Source organism: Amblyomma mixtum, chromosome 3, assembly GCF_055824585.1.
Source record: "Amblyomma mixtum isolate Tamu chromosome 3, ASM5582458v1, whole genome shotgun sequence".
NCBI lineage: Eukaryota > Metazoa > Arthropoda > Arachnida > Ixodida > Ixodidae > Amblyomma > Amblyomma mixtum.
Window position 1 is genome coordinate 225,805,168 of NC_143014.1, and position 16,850 is coordinate 225,822,017.

Here is a 16,850-nt window from a genome sequence, read left to right on the forward strand (position 1 = left end):
CCAATCAACCAGTGTACATTCAATGGACGTCCGAGGTATGTCCTTTACTGGATATACGGATATCCGTGGGAGATCCGCCGACGTCCAACGGCTCTCGCACGGACCTCCGACGGAGGTACAAATATAATTATTTAGACTGCCGACAGATATCCATCTCGGATATCCGCCGGCGGATCTTTTGAGGATATTTGCAGGTAATGCATTCTTCACCATTATGAGGCAAGCCAGAACTACAACCACCAATCAGTGCACCTCCCACGGCCACTGGGCTTATTAAAAGCCCGCAGAGTGTCTGAAATCGGACATACACCTTGCTGTATGTAATCTGCATGAATCTGTAAAGCAATCGACCAAAATGGCAAAGCATATCAGTCGGGATGATTTTATTATGACATAAATGCCGTCTTCAGTCTTCATGAGGAATTCATCAAGCCGGCCATACACAGCAGCAGGAAGGATACTGTACAGACCATGATGAATTTGTAGACAAGCCGGGGACGTCTTCTGCAGAAAACAGTAAACATTAAGTTCAGAATATGTCATTAAAGCAAGCGGATTTGACAGACACCATTCAGTTGTATGGAGTAAGTCCACCGTGCCAAGTAAATTAGTCATCTGCCACTCCGAAAGCATGTTTACATCTTGAACAACTAGTAAGTTGTAAGCAACAGAGGTGAGAATATTTCTTGCAATACAAAATATTTTGCTTTTCCAAAAAAAACTGCAAAAACAAATGCCCGAATGCAAAGCTTTGTACCAGTTCATGAAAAATGCGTGTACATTGCAAGCTTGAAGGAATTGGTGAGCGCTATAAAAACACGGAAAAGGGATAAACACACAGGACAACTGTTTAATCTCAGAAGAAACATGACTAAATACACACATTTGACTTCATATCATACACACAAGAGGGAGGAACACACGCGCTGACAAGAATGAAGGAAAAACAGGTAAAAACTATGCTAGCTTACAACAGCCGAAGATTACTATTCTTGAGGTAGGTTAATTCTGTTCCCCCTAACATCACTGAAGGGGAGCTGAGGCATTGCTTATCTGGAGCAACGTGCATTGCAAAATTTTCGATAATTTCTCGTTCCCGTCAGTTTCTAGCCCTACCTATTACTTTGGTGTTCTTTAGCAAGGGTATGCATTTACAGTGTGCGAAATGAGGTGTCAGATTCCCGGACTTTGCAAGTTGTTCACTTGATCTTTCGTGTTCCCGGAGCCTCTTGTTAAGGCATCTTCCCATTTGCCCTGCGTAAGTTTGTTGGCAGCTGAGGGGAATGCTGTAAATGACGTTTTCGTCACACTTTACATAGGTGTTTTCGTGTTTGGTGTTGCACCCAGGTTTCTTTTTGTGGTCTTCATTCTCGTTGACCTTTTTACACATTCCAATGAGCTTATTGGGAGCTGAAGAAACCACCTGGACTCCGTACTTGTTAGCTGTCCTCCTTATTCTGTGGGAGATATTGTGAACATACGGCATCACGGCAGGGCGTCCCTCGTAGCTCGTTTTCTTAGTTTTGTGGGACCCAGTAACTTCTCTTAGTAAGCTTTCAGCAGTACAGCAAAGTAACTGCGACGGGTAACCGCTCTCCTTCAATCGGGAGACCTGTTGGTCTACGCTGTGAATTATCAGTCATTCCAGAATTGTAAAGCGAGCTGTAGCTACGTCTTGCCTGAAACCAGCTATAAGAAAATCTTGCCCCCACTCGATAATTCAGAGCGTAGACCAACAGGTCTCCCAATTGAAGGAGAGCGGTTATCCGGAGCAGTTACTTTGCGGCATTGCTGAAAGCTTACTAAGAGAAGTTACTGGGTCCCACAAAACTAAGAAAATGAGCTACGAGGGACGCCCTGCCGTGATGCCGTAGGTTCACAATATCTCCCACAGAATAAGGAGGACAGCTAACAAGTACGGAGTCCAGGTGGTTTCTTCAGCTCCCAATAAGCTCATTGGAATGTGTAAAAAGGTCAACGAGAATGAAGACCACAAAAAGAAACCTGGGTGCAACACCAAACACGAAAACACCTATGTAAAGTGTGACGAAAACGTCATTTACAGCATTCCCCTCAGCTGCCAACAAACTTACGCAGGGCAAACGGGAAGATGCCTTAACAAGAGTCTCCGGGAACACGAAAGATCAAGTGAACAACTTGCAAAGTCCGGGAATCTGGCACCTCATTTCGCACACTATAAATGCATACCCTTGCTAAAAAACACCAAAGTAATAGGTAGGGCTAGAAACAGACGGGAACAAGAAATTATCGAAGCTTTTGCAATGCACATTGCTCCAGATAAGCAATGCGTCAGCTCCCCTTCAGTGATGTTAGGGGGAACAGAATTAACCTCCCTCAAGAACAGTAATCTTCGGCTGTTGTAAGCGCGCGTAGTTTTTACCTGTTTTTCCTTCATTCTTGTCGTCAAATGTGTGTATATAGTAATGTTTCTTCTGAGATTAAACAGTAGTTAGAAAGCGCTTCGTCCTGTGCGTTTGTCCCTTTTCAGTGTTTCTATAGCGCTCACCAATTCCTTCAAGTATGTATTTCCAACTCGCCCCAGTAGTAGCTCTTTTGTCTTTTACATTGCAAGACACCACAGCTACTCCCACAGGCAGTCACTTCCACACTGATGGTCAAAAAAATTCAAGTGCAAGAGTAGGGATCCTTACCACATCGTTGCAAGCTAGCTAATGACTTAGGTTGGGCACAAGGTACACTCATAGAGAAAAGTTTGCTGGATGTCGATTTTCCGAAAATATTTATTTTTGCATTGCCTCGCCAGGCAGTCAGCTGAAATTTGTTCAATAAGATCGAGTATCCATGTCCCCTCCTGGTTCTAGGCTTTTGATTAAATTGCTCTGGCTAACAGCACGGAGAAAATGTTTCACAAAGAACTCTCATACCACAAATTTTTATCCATTATTGTACAAGTACACTGCAGTATAGCTAGATACCCTCCGCTGCACAGAGCAAACAGAAGGAAAGTATCCATTATGTGACAGGGTCAAACTTGCACTGTAGTTCAAACTTACCTGAAGGTTGCTGCTGTAAGCTGCAGGTACTATATAGCTGCTAGCTTAGGTCAGTCACATCCACACTGTATGGACAAGAAAATAAAGTATGAGAGAGCACCTTATACTGCACGTTGTCAATGATGCAGCAAAACACAATCTCTGTCGAAACTACAATGCCCACAGGGTTCCCTGATGAATCACGCATCAGGGCACTGACAGCATATTTGATGATCCACAGCTGCACAGGAGTAAGGAAGAGAGGTCTGGTCACAATCCAGGAACATGTGGCTCTAGGGGTGCCATATATGGTCCTGCTATCTGGCTCAGCATTGAGCCCTGTGGGCATAACATGTTTGGCAAAGTTATACCAAAGCACTGCAAGAGCTCATTGCACTCAGTGATTGGGAAGTAAGTGAAAAATGTGACTGAAGCTCGCAAATTTAACACAACAGTTAAGCTTTCCTAAACAATGCTACTGCACAGTGCAAAGTACTGTGTAGTGAGTGGATGGTTGGAGACTTCCATTTGGCAAGCCTAATAAATAAATTAATAAGCTGTGGAAGTATGCACAACTTTTATATGACATTTTCAACCTACCTGTGCTTTCCACGGCTTGGCATAATTAATGTAGGCACCAATACACTCGGTAGCCAGGCCACATCCACACTGCAAAGGCAACAGAAAAGTAAGAAAAACTAAGTCGCGAAGCACTGAAAAACTAACACCGTCCTGGCACTATGCTTTTCGTGCATTCTGTTTCATCGTAATTATGAACCTACGCGCAATTGCCTTAAGATTCAAACCATGCAACTACACACCGTCTCCATCCATGGCAGAATTCTGCAGGGGTGGCAACGAATCACCTCCTTTGATGAGAAACGTAGGTCAACTTTTTTTCACAAACACGAGAAACACGTTTGCGGCAGCTAATGCATAGTGCTTGCAACTTCCACTCCGTGGCAAACAAGTAGCGCAACAGAGTACAACTGCGTTAATGCGGTTTAGTCATCCCACAGCAACACCCTGAAAGTAATTTTCAAGCACAGTTACTTACCTCGCAAGTGTTAACACCATGGCCGCTTCTTTCATCCAAAGCAACAAAGCATGTCTCGGCAAGGGGTCAGGCGACACCGGAGCTTTTTCACGAGAGCCTCAGAATCAAACGAACGTCTTTTCGAGCGCGTAGATGACACAACACATTTGTAGCACAGCCAAGCAACCACAGAGCGAACAAACCGCACATTGCAGCAAAAGTAAAGGTCGAAAGGAGCACCACGCGACGAAAACCAACGAGACCATCGCGCCACAAATATTGGCTTGGCTGATAGATTGGATTGGGTTGACTTTTAGGCTTACCGCTCTGCCGCGGCCCCTGGTAGGAGTTTATTAGGGTTTGTTTTCATGGAAGGCAGCATGCATGGCTACATGCCTCGGTTACCTCGAAGGAGTGCTGCAGGATAAAAGGGCGTTAATTATGAGCACTGGCGCCAGAAAGCCAAGCGATTCGTTTAATTCTGGTTCTTTAACATCAACACCATAGTTGAGTGATCTTAATCAATCTGAATATTAAACTAGTTGGTGGTAGAAATGTGATTGTGTGAATTTTGGCATTGGCAAAATAGAATTTGTTTTAAAATGTTCGTCTGAGGGAAAACAAATTATATATGTCATGTAAGCTCACATCCCAAGAGGGATGTTTACGGATACTCCTCGGACATCCGCCGGCGGATGTCCGCCAGCCATCCAAAAACGAACGTCCCTCGTACATACACGGAATCTCCGATGCGTATATCCGAATATGGACATACGTAGGCATGCCCTATGGACATCCCAGCCTGGCACTGGAGATTCGGACCTTACTCGGATATACCACGGATATCCGTGGTTGACTGGGATGTAATCTAGTTTCATGAGAAAGAAGTCCTTGTGTGCTTGTGCAATATGTTATGCAAGTCATTTGGAGAGACCATTTAAAAAATTTCCCTGCAAGGAACTTGCTGAAATGCATGACATTGGTTTGTCTTGACATTAAGGAGTGCAGTAAGGGCAAAATTATCATCCTGTCTGTTATAGAAGTTGAGTTATGGAGATTTGAAGTTGCCGCTTCAGGAATGGCAAGGAAAGTTGGTATACTGGTTTCTGGAGTGGCAACTTAGAAACCTTAACTCAAGTTCTATGATAGACAGCGGGATAATTTTATCCTTATTTCATTCCTTGATGTCAAGGCAAACCAATGGCGCACTTTTAGCAAGCTCCCTACTGCAAACTTTTTTGAAAGCTCCAAAAATTAACTTAACATATTGCATAAGTGCACAAGGGCTTGTTTTACATACTTTACATATTTCGAATCAGCGTGGCAAAATACATGTTCCGTGAAGATTGCATACCTGACTTCATTAATCAAATTTTTTTTTTAAAGACCAGGGTCTCCCTTTAAACGTCTGCTGTCAATGTAATCACGAATTGTCTCCATGTTTCAGACTTCCGAGTAACGGGGGTTTACTGTGAACATTTGCCGAGCCATTTCATCTAATCTTTTTGTTCTGGTTTCTCTTCTGCACGGTCCTTCCAAGATTTCACATGAAAACTGGATGTAACGAAAACTTGCATGGAAAGAAAAATTGCAGCTTTTCTCAGTTTTGTTATATCTAATATTAATTCTGTTTCCCCCAGGTATCATTTGGTTCAGTTTTTATGTGACAAGAGCACATATGTTGTTCCATCGTGATGGCTTTTGAATGATGCAACATCAGCATTTGCTTATTGGCCTCCGGCTAAAACAAAATTGGATGCCATCAAGGCAATGACCTCAAGGAAGCTGATTGATGAAAAATGAAGCCTCCATGAAGTTAGAGTCGTTGCCACGAAAGGTAATGTTTATTCTTAGCGAAATAATATTAACTGCTGACTGAGGTTTGCACGCCCATTTAGATACCCTCAAGGAGGCACTGGACAGACTGACTGATGCCGAAAACACATCAAACCTCGACTCTGACACTGATCATGAGAGGCAATCTTGCAAAGTTCGGAAGCGGCGCTTGCTGTCAAGCTCAGATGAAGAGGGCCTGGTGGTGGAGCCGCCACACCAGCTAAAAGGTACCCAACCCCTAGTAGTGTCTTCATTCTAAATGGTATATTCAAGAGCTGACTTGAACTGTTCACTACTTTTTGCCCATGTTATTCTTGCAGTTTTCCTGCATGCATGTTTGCAGCGTTTATTGTTTAATTTTCAGAAATTCTCAGTATTTCACTCCCCTAGGCCTTCTTATATATGAAAAACAGTTCGCAGGCTGCCACCGCCGCCAACACCGCCACCTTCTGCGAGACCACATGTGCGGCAGCCGTTGAGCCCAATGCCAACCCAGTCGCAGGCTCATTGTCGTGAACTGACAGGTAGGGAGGGCTACTAGAAATTGGCAACCAGATTTAAAATGCACCATGAATATAACAAGTAAAAACTGTGCATTCAGTGGGTGAATCATACTTTAATTTAAACTGTAAGAATAGTTTTATGCCAAAGTTTACCTGTTGTTTCTGTACCGACTTTTAAAAGACATACATAGGTGCTAATAGGGGAACCATGAGAAGTCCATTCACTGCTTCCTTGACTGTGATCTATAGTACTTGAATATCAACACTTTAAATTCGTATGGAGCTGACAGGATTATTACGAGCAGCTCTCATGGAAAGCATTGCATGTAGTTGTTGTATTTTGTAACAGCCTGCAGGGAACCAGAACTCCTCCCGGTTCCAGTGTCCAGGACGGAGACCAGCGAGGCTGCAATACCTCAGCTGTCAGCAACCATAGGTCAGCAGCTGCCTGCGGTGTCTCCACCACCAGCAGCAGAAACAGCAGCACCACAGCAAAGTATGTTAGGCTACTGTTATTTTAAAGAATGACAAATTGCTTATCTATAAAAAAATTATGTTCACTGTGATTAACCTGTTTGTCTTGGCACTCTAAACCCATACCTCAGTATTCATGAAATCTCTATTTAGCAATCTCTATTCCAGTGAGTAACCAAGCAGACTTTGAGAAGCTTAACCTCAGTTGTACATAGAGAGGGCTGCTAGCAGACAAGGGTACTGGAGTGTTTGAAACCGAGAGAAGCATAGGGGGCCAATTTTATGATGGTTTCAATTGGTGAGAAATTATTAGCATAACCATTTCAAAGATGGGAGATATATGGAGCAAAGAGCAGAAGAAAACCACATAATGCTGGTGAGATCTGAACCTATGACCTCAGCATATCTCGTACGGTGCTCTGCCTGTCGCTGCAGTAGTTGTCCAGATATGCATAAAAGTAGAAGGCTGGAGAAGTGATTGCCTTCTCCTCTGTTTTGTTGAAATCTTTTCTATGTAAAGGAAAATTGCACAACTAGTTGTAGACTGATGAACACAACAATGGAAAGACAAAACTTCCCGTATGCTTTACTTTGTTTCATGACCATTGGCTTCTTTCATGGGCTGACAATGTGCGTATTCAATGGCAGGGCCGAGAAGTTTGGCAAATTTTGATGGGAGTGCATTTCTTGGGTGTTGCCTCGCAACAACCATAGCATGACAAGATTTCGATGAGAAAGTGATCAAAGGGCCCTTTCATTATGTGAGAATTTTGTGGGACGAGAATAATGCTTACACTAGGATACTGTTTTATTTGCAGTGGAAGAAAGCCAACCCGCGACATTGCAGGCAATTTTGGACGCAGTTCAAAAGCTTCACCGACGTCAGATCTGTAAGAAGAGCAAGCATATATTTCAATTTACAGTTAAATCATAATATAAATGCATCTGTGTCGTGGTTTAATGGTTTCGATTTGTTTTGTGTTCCTGATAAAGATGACGGATCTCGAGTTCATTTTCCAAAGTTACAGGAAATGTTGTATCACCTAATACCTCTTCAATCTTTCCAGAAAAAAAAACTTCATGAACAGCCCTGTTTAACTGGAATAAATCATGTCGCAATGCTGTCAAAGATATATTGGCTGTACATGCAAAATGCGGTGATGACAGCTCTGAGTAGCTTGCATGGCTTATTGAGAGGGTAGTCGTATGGCACAGCGTGTTTAGAAGTTCACAACTACACTGAGTGAAATTCAGTGGTAGCAATGCGAATCGCAGCAATGACAATGCTCGAGATGTGAAGTGTCGACAGATTAGTTTTCTTTAGTTACGTTGCTCAGAGATGATCTTAAAAAGAGAAGTGCTTAAACATGTCTCTCCTTTACACTTTCTATGCTTTGAAAAAGAAGTTATGAAAAAACTTGCAGACGTCCTCGTGACGGTAAATGACCTGCGTAAAGAGCAACGCAGCAGATCAGTTCAAGCTGCTCTGAGGCTGCCAGCAGACTGCCCTGGTTTGCCGGTAGTGTCGCTGGAGGCACTAATTTCTTTTGACGCTTATCTGCAAGATGAGCAGCACATGCAGTCTTTGGTATGTAGTTAGTCCTTTAGAGCATTTTACTTGAGAGATCTAGCGTATATATATTCATGTAGGAACCCAACTCCGCAAAGAGCTTTTATGTCGGAGGCAATGTGAGCACTAATTAAATTTCAGGGGGAAAAATTGAAGCTAAGGAAAGCTTGTTCGTGGCTGTAGACACTTTTTTATACAAACCTCAGCTATTTGTTTCAAGTATTGTTAAAAGACTATAGCCACCTCATTTTAGTTGCGTTTTCTTCTTTCAAATGATGCGTTAGACGTTAAAATACATGAATGGTATATTTTGGTTTCTCATGCGCTCATGCTACTTTGGTTTCATGAATTGAACGATGGCTGTGATGTGTGGTGGACTTTTAGGTTGCTCGAGGCATGAAGAAGAAACCTGCAATATTAACGCTGATACATAGTTTTAATCGACTACAACACCTAAACCAGTCTGCTTCGAGAGCTGGGACGACAACAAATGGCATATCAGTAGTTATATTGCCACTTTTTTCACACCTCATGTGACCTGACGGCCAAATACATTTCACAGCCATCATTTGGTTGTGAAACCAAAACATAATCGAGAAGAAATGCAATTACAATTTATATAATGGTCGTATATGTGAATACACGTGCTGATCCATGTATATTAGGTGTAAGGTATCAGCTGAAAGAAAACACTCAAGCAAAAATTTGGTGTCTATAGTCCTTTAATTGGTATACCAGAGCTGTACCTGAAGATAGACTAAACACGCATGCATTTCAACAGTGTGAACTTAGAAAAATCTATGCACATAACCCTTTCTGCGGTTGAGGCACTTCGCAGGGCCAGCACGTCTACATGAGCGTAATGTGCTTGAACTTCAGTGCAGCCTTTTTCTTTTTCCAGGTCTCATATTTTGCATTAAAAGGGGGCACAGATGCAAAGGGTGCTGTGCAGCGAATTTTGAAGGCAACAGTAAGCAAGCCTGTTGCCCTGCAGTGCAGCTGGGCAGGCTCGAGGGGCCTAAAGCATAGCTTTAAGAGCCTCAGAAACATTCTGAGCCTGCTTCTTGGTAAGCAATGCCGTCCATAAACTGGAATAGTGTGCAGTGGTGGGAGTGAACAGCCCAACTACTACTAGGTACTACTACTTTAAGAGCTATGTGCAGCATTCCTCAGTTAGGCTGCTCGGCTGCTGACCCGAAAGACGTGGGTTTGGTCCCGGCCGCAGCGGTTGAATTTCTTTGGAGGAGAAATTCTAGAGGCCCGTATACTGTGCGATGTCAGTGCACGTTAAAGAACTCCAGGTGGTCGAAATTTCCGGAGCCCTCCACTACGGCGTCTCTCATAACCTTAGTCGCTTTGGGACGTTAAACCCCATAAGCCAAACCTCAGTTAGGCTTAGCCAGTCATCAACATTGAGCGTAGGTAAGGGATAGGCACAAAGGAAGGCGTGGAGAGAAGGTCAGGCATGTGCAAGTGTGAGCCTTTCCGTCTCTACCACTGGGAAAACCCTGCAGTGACTACTTAAGGCTCCATGCAGGTACAGGGCTCTCAGACTATATGAGCGTTTCGGTGAGCATAAGGTCACAAATGAAAGTGCTTAGTTTGCGAAGACTTAGCTCGTCACGTAGCCAAAACTGGAATCGAGCAGAAATATCACTCCCAGGCAGCAATGCATGCAGCAGAGAGGAAGTGTAGTGCTTGGGACGCTGCACATCAATGTGAGGCCAGAGCCAGCTACTGTGTGGCGGGGGTGTAGAGGATGAATGCGCTTGAAACAAGATTATATACCTTGATCAAACGGTAGATGCTGCCAGTGTAGAGACAAAACGACATGTCTCAAACATCCAGCACTGCATGCTGCCAAAGGTATTGCTGAATTTTGCATTGAAAGTGAGCCTTAGAACTTTCGACCCAACAGGTGAGTCTGGAAATAATGTAAATTTCATGCATACTCTGATAAAATTTCTCAGAAAAATTTGCAAATGGGTTGAAATCAATATTATCTTTATTTCTAATTTTCATGGCAGGTGCATAAATGTGTTGTACTTCGACATAATGTTGACAGAAGAATGAAGTGGAAAAAGGCTCTGAAGATGTAGCAGTTGTGTGTTCAGGCTTTTCGAACTCTTCTTTCATTTCCATTTCTGCAACATGCTGGCTAACCTACTTCAGATATCAGTTTCAGTGTTGTGACAGCAAATGTATCTCCATGTTGAAATACCTGCTTATTGGTTTAGTGGCATTAATTAGTAAAAGACAAATTATTGTGTATGCAGAGCCTCCTAGCTTTACCAGAAATGTCGAAGTACATGGTGGTGCAGACATTTAGAGCGTGCATTGACAGCAAATTTTTCAGAATGTACAGCACATGCACTCATCCCTTGCGATAATGGCTGCAATGCTTAACGCGGTGGTAAAGGCACGGTGTGTATATATAGCACCAGCAAATCCAACCCCATGGAATTCTAATTACCATATAATCTCGTATAAGGGCTGCAGCCATAAATGGGGTTTAAGGCAGACAGCTGGGCTAGTTGGTGTTTAGATTGAAAGGACATAGTAGTAGCGCTTAAAAAAACAAGGACTAGCGCCTGTGCTGTCTTTCTCTACCCCGTCGTCCTTGTTTTTTTAAGCGCTACTACTATGTCCTCTCAATAAATGGGGTGCCCCTCGTTTTGCACTACATAGTTAAAAAACATGGTTATACGTTATTTTTTTTTAATTCATGTATGGACCACACCTTCCAAATTCACAGCCCAAATTAAAAAAAGTGCACCCCTTTCATGAGTTTATACAGTATCACAACTAAATTTTATGCAGAGGCCTGTACTGACACCCTGATTTTTCTTTCAGTGCTTTACATGAACAATAACAGTTCAGCTTGTCCTGCAGCCACAGTTTGTGTTCTTAGCTTTTTCTTTAGTGAAGCATTTCATACAATTTGCAGTGTGTCTGTTTCTTCTGAAAGTTCATTTATTGCTGACTTGTTTTGGTGTGCGTATTTGTTAATTTTATGGCATTGGTGTGCATGTACTCTGTTTTGGCAGGTGCAACACGCAGATTGTTTGACACCACAGAAGCATGTGTCGCAGATGCCACAAAGAGGTGGCTGATGTTCGCGGGGGACCAGGAAGGTGGTTGGACTGCAAGGCGTCATGCAGCCTTAATGGCTGCATCCAGCACTTAAATATTCTGTGTATACAAATAAATGCATGAAGTAAACGTACTACCTGATTTTGGCTGTGTATTTAGTAGTGCTCATCTGTTGTCTGTAGAGTACAAAACAATATTCCGGATAGATGTGCAGAACATAAATCATGGGAACATTATTGCAGCTATACAAGCTAATCAATTGCAAATCTAGGACTAGGTGGTTATGCCTCACTCGTTCATGGAGCATTGCAGCAAGTCTGCTTGCTTCTGGAACGTCGATATCTACTGCCTGAGTACAGGGCTGTTCAATGAACAATGGTTTTTTTCTGCCTTTTGATGTTGTTAGTCCCTTTTGAACCCAAGGTTTGTTAATTTTATATGGCAGAAATTTTTACTACAGCATTTTCCGGGCTGTTTTTTTCCAGTTTATCTGAAAAACATCCTTCATCGAGATGACCTCGTGATTTATGTTGCTGTTTGCCGAAGTCTCTGCAGATTTCTCTCATTCAGTGCAGCAGTGAGAATAAAATATGCAACTGTAGATAAGATTAACAGCATAAAAAATGCATTTGCAAAGTGTTCCAACAGTTATTGAATTCACGGTGCCTCACCACATTTGAATATTGCTGTAAATGGGGAGCAAACAAGATGCGTACAGACTGGCAGATTTTCAAAAATGTGCAATTTTTAGATGCCTGGTCCAATATAGTACTTTGCACCTTTCTTTGCAGAAGTCTTTTACAGCAATGCAATCAGCTGCTGTACTGTTGCATTTTACACCATGCTGCTAAGTGGCGATAATGGTGTTTTTTGAGACCATCATCTCCTAGAAGGGATTGTATATGTTTCAGATGTTTGTCAAGTGGTGGCCCCAAACTGCTTGCAGAATACCTCACAGAATGGACCAGGGAGGGCTAGAAGCAGCTACAGGTACTGAAAAAACAAGGTGCTAGGAAAAAGCTAGAATATTAATTGGCCAACATGATTGGCCTACAAGCAAAGAAACTGCTTGGATTCAACATGGTGTTAGAGTACAGGCCCTATGATGGCCCAGGGCATTTCCAATGATTGTCCATGCTTGGCCTTCCTTACATTGGCCAATGGTTGGCTTGTCACCACATCCAAGCACGAATTTCGATTGGTGTCCAGCATTTTCCCAATCATGGAAGCATTGGCCACTGATGATTTGCCTTGCTTGGGCCAATAAAATTCTGCTGCTTGGAAACTGCTGTTGTATCAAAGAAATAAGAAATATGAACGCATGAAATGCAAGAAATCCTTGGTGAACCCTGCTGTTTCAGGGAAGGCCAGGAGAATAGTAGGCAGGATTTAATTAAGCTTCATTCTAACAAGGCATCTAGTAAAGAATATTTATTTTCATATGCTAAACATCCTTGAGCCCTCCTCCAGAGATGAGTTGCAATTGAATGTGCTGTAGTTGCAAACTAAGCCCTGTGAAAGATGCTAGTCTCTTTCTATTCTCCAAAACCACGAAGAGTTGTGCTAAAGGACGACATGCACACACGTCCGCTCAACCTGTCTGCTTACTGTGTATTGTTCTTTTGGGCTGTTCTTCATGGCTTTATAGAAGTCTTGAAGGCTAGCTTTTATGCGAGTATGGCTCGGTTAATAATTTTCTTCAGCTCTTTCAATCATTTGACTGAGTAATAAAATCAGAGCTTGGCTGTATTCTCTAGTCATGTGTAACATCCCTAGCTGACAAAAACCTATGATTTCAGCATTTTTGTGCAGTGATGTGCTATCAGCCACATTATCTTTTTTTGGACGATAATGTGTCTGTAGAAACCAGTACAATGACTTAACGATAGGAATGTGATTGTTGTTCATGTGAATTTTTAGGAAGGGTACAACCTGGTAATGAACAAAGTTCTGCTGATGCCTTGATATGTTTGCTACTCTTCTGCTCATGAAAGCCAGCACAAGTGCTGCGGCTTGGCAGCAACACTCTCACATATTTCTATGAGAAATTTACAGACGGGCACCTGCCAAAAGCAGCGCTACCATATAATGCATGAATCTAGAACGAGTTTCTTTTTCAAAATCGTATGCTTCAGAAAGCACCTCGCGTTATATTGGAGCCAAGGTATGAATAGAGCGCAATTTTTTTTCTCACTTTGATACACCCGCAGCGAGCTCACACGACATGCTCATGAGCTGTGAGGGAAAGCAAACTTTTTGATGACCAGAAACGCGGAAAGAAAACTGTGCAGACTACTGAGAAAGAAGAGAAGGGACTGAAAGAGCCTTGAGTAGTAGGGAAGCGAAAAAATGCTGAGTATGCACAGAACTGTACTGTACGGGCCGCGAAGCATTAAGACAGGAAGCGATGGCATGCGAGCCATTGCTGTGTGTGAGGCTGTGTACGTGAATGTGGTAGAGCCTTCCTCCAGAATATTGCAGATTCTTCATTTGCAAGTCACAGAATTCAAAATTTTTTGCCAAAATTAGAAGCTGAGGCATATGGCAGTAACTGCGCTATGGCTTATGCACAAGGCATATCCCTCGGGACAGAAATTGGTTGTATAAAGAATTCCAAATCAGAATGCACTGAGTAACTGCAGTGTCTGGAACAAGTTACTGTTGCCTGCCTAATACTGGAGTCATTTGCTCTCTTGGCATCACAGCATGCCTTACTCTGTGTGCTTTTATTGCTTTGTTTTGCTTGAAAAGCTAGTATAACCATGTAAATGATGTTAATATGTACCGTTATTTCCACAGAAGTGGCGCTAAGAGAGCATTGGACTGTTGGGAATCAAACTCAACCTAACGGCAGTTATGCATTTAGACTAGCCCTAAAATTCTGCCGGTCTAAGCAGGATGATCTAGCTTCTAAATGTGTCTTTTCCTTTTCAGGCAATTGGTGGGGATGAACCCAGAGGAAAGGAGCCGGCAGTTGTCCCGGAGGATAACCTCAGTCCACCCAAAAGTGCACAGTGCCCTTCAGCAGCTTGAAAAGTTCAAAAAAAGTGGCAGGAGTGCATGGCTCAGATTTAGTGTGGTTATTAACTCTGATATCAGAGCTTAGATATTGGATTATTGTGTAGAGCAAATTTAGTGTGTTTATGAACTGTGATATCAGATTAGATATTGGATTTAGTAGCTTTTGCAAATAACTGTTTCATTGATATCATTCAATGTAGATTCTCTGTATAGCTTGCTTTTGCTATTTTTTGTACCTCTGTGTACTTAATAAAACTTTCTAAAACTATTTAATTTCTATGCAATATTTATTCCTAGATTGTGTCTCTACCCGAAAATATTTGAAGGAGATGCAGAAAAGTACTGCATATAGACACATGTATATGTACAAATTTTGTGGTTTTTCTAACTTTGTACACACAGATGTGTTATTGCATCGACTACCAGTGACAGGCTACAGACATGACATATTTACCATGCGTAGCATGCCTCTGATCTGAACGTGGGCCTGGCCCCGATTAAAAAATACGGGAGTGTAACATTGCGTATTATGTGCCGTAAAGCATTGAACAGCATGTGTTCAGTCAACTTTCAAAACTGGCCATGGGCTTCTCGTAAATGCTACGGGATGTGCATATGTTAGCACCTTTGCTGTGTAATGTACAGTGCGGCATAAAAACATAACATGGGGTGTACTCGTATAAACAGATCATGTCATGTTAATTCAGTTGCAGCACATATGCTGTACATTATTACGACGGTTGATGTAACGTCAGCATAAAAACAGCACATACACCATGGTATACAGAACATTTGACGTCATAACAGAGTTTATTTATTTATTTATTATTAACCTCAGGGTATAAAGATTACAGAGGGGAGTGCGTTTTAATCAATAAGCAAACAAAAAATATGCACAGCAACAAGAACATACAACTAATACTGTAAGTGACAGTTCAGTTTGGTTAAAAAATGATGTAAACAAAGTCCCCTAACACTTAATATAACACAATGAAATTCGCGATAACGTTTGAGTGTACACAGTGGTGAAATTGAATAATATATGAACACACAGGAAGGAGGTAGGTTTTATACAATGTTAAGAAAAACTCGCATGGTCTATATTGCGCACAGCAGACTGAAATAACCAAAATTTATCGATTGCTGCAACGGAAGAGGGAAGGCGGTTCCAGTCTTTAGATGTGCGGGGTATGAATGAATCGGAGAAACATTTAGTGTTGCATGAATTTATGCCAACCTTATGCCAATGCGCGATGATACATATGAAGGCGGAATGAGCAATTTATCGTGTAAGTCATCATGGTAAAATACCTTATGAAAGAGGCATAACCGTGCATGCTTTCGACGAAATGTGAGTGGTAGCAGATTGAGATTAGATTTCATTGAGGATGCACTTGCGGTGCGGTGATAATTAGAGATGAAACGAGCTGCATTATTTTGTATCATTTCTAGCTGGTTAATGAGATCAGTAGTGCCCGGGTCCCAAACTGAAGATGCGTATTCAAGTTGCGAACGAACTAACGTTTTGTAAAAGAGAAGGTTGGTACTAGAAGGGGCCGAGCGAAAGTTCTGTTTTAAGTAGCCTAGCATGCGGTTAGCTTTGTTGACAATGAATTCGACATGACTCTTCCAGCTAAGGTTAGAAGCGATCTGAATGACTAGGTACTTGTATGACGCTACTGATTCGAGAGCTACATTGTTAAAGGGGCCCTGCACCATAATCTGAGTGCCTTGTTTTGCTTCCTTGTTGTGATTGTTGAGTTATGGCGACGCTATTACCACCGGTCATAACACGCATATTTTTGTATTTAATATTCTAAGTTGCTCGAGAATCAAAACCATGGCACTGACGGCATCGGCACACAGCGGTGTTCTTTTGCATTTTTGCAACGGATATGACTTCAGCTGGCGAGCGATTATGATTGGATGAACAACTAATAACAAGCTAATTGTGTTCGTGAGCAAAAATATCTTATGTTTTGTTGTGTCCTTTTATATTAAATTGAAAAAAACTAGCATCTTTTCTTACGCAAAAGCATTTCAAAGCTTGTTAGAAAAAAAAGCCCCAGCAGAGGCGCTGGCTATTACTTTGCATCAAAGAACTTCGTGGCCTCCTGCTGCGCCGCTCTGCCCAAGACCCGCCCACAACCAGTGTCGCACTTCGCCGCCGTGCAGCAGTTCCTGAGCGCTGCTTGGCTTGGTATACAAATATCGCAAGGAAAGACAAGATCACCTTGTTATCAGAAAGACTGCCAGCTATACTCGAGCAGCGACAAAGCATGCCTGCTTATGTTGCGAGCTTA

At 42.4% G+C, this 16,850-nt stretch overlaps 1 protein-coding gene and 1 long non-coding RNA gene across 3 annotated transcripts; one reads left to right on the plus strand and one right to left on the minus strand.

Annotated features, from left to right (window-relative positions):
- Positions 1-368: 368 nt before the first annotated feature.
- LOC149353892 (uncharacterized) lies at positions 369-4,774 on the minus strand. The gene is made up of 4 exons (XR_016291126.1): positions 4,072-4,774; positions 3,615-3,683; positions 3,036-3,100; positions 369-504 (listed from the first exon to the last, which is right to left on the minus strand). It is a non-coding gene; the product is annotated as an uncharacterized LOC149353892 (long non-coding RNA).
- Positions 4,775-5,236: 462 nt separating this feature from the next.
- Positions 5,237-11,659, plus strand: LOC149353893 (uncharacterized). 2 transcript variants are annotated; one of them, XM_089582969.1, is made up of 7 exons: positions 5,237-5,887; positions 5,949-6,113; positions 6,300-6,410; positions 6,739-6,885; positions 7,682-7,753; positions 9,335-9,500; positions 11,481-11,659. In XM_089582969.1, the coding sequence occupies exons 3-6, from the start codon at positions 6,371-6,373 to the stop codon at positions 9,460-9,462; spliced, it is 387 nt and encodes a 128-aa protein (XP_089439095.1). In that variant the 5' UTR covers positions 5,237-5,887; positions 5,949-6,113; positions 6,300-6,370; the 3' UTR covers positions 9,463-9,500; positions 11,481-11,659. The 2 variants fall into 2 exon arrangements, with proteins under 2 accessions (XP_089439095.1, XP_089439094.1); XM_089582968.1 differs by lacking the exon at positions 11,481-11,659 and having other exon boundaries at positions 6,307-6,410; positions 9,335-10,938.
- The last annotated feature ends 5,191 nt before the right edge of the window (positions 11,660-16,850 follow it).

Coding starts and splice junctions, on each gene's coding strand:
- LOC149353893 (XM_089582969.1), top strand. CDS start 6,371: ATGCCAACCCAGTCGCAGGCTCATTGTCGTGAACTGACAG. Junction 6,411..6,738: donor TCATTGTCGTGAACTGACAG/GTAGGGAGGGCT, acceptor ATTTTGTAACAG/CCTGCAGGGAACCAGAACTC. Junction 6,886..7,681: donor AACAGCAGCACCACAGCAAA/GTATGTTAGGCT, acceptor TTTTATTTGCAG/TGGAAGAAAGCCAACCCGCG.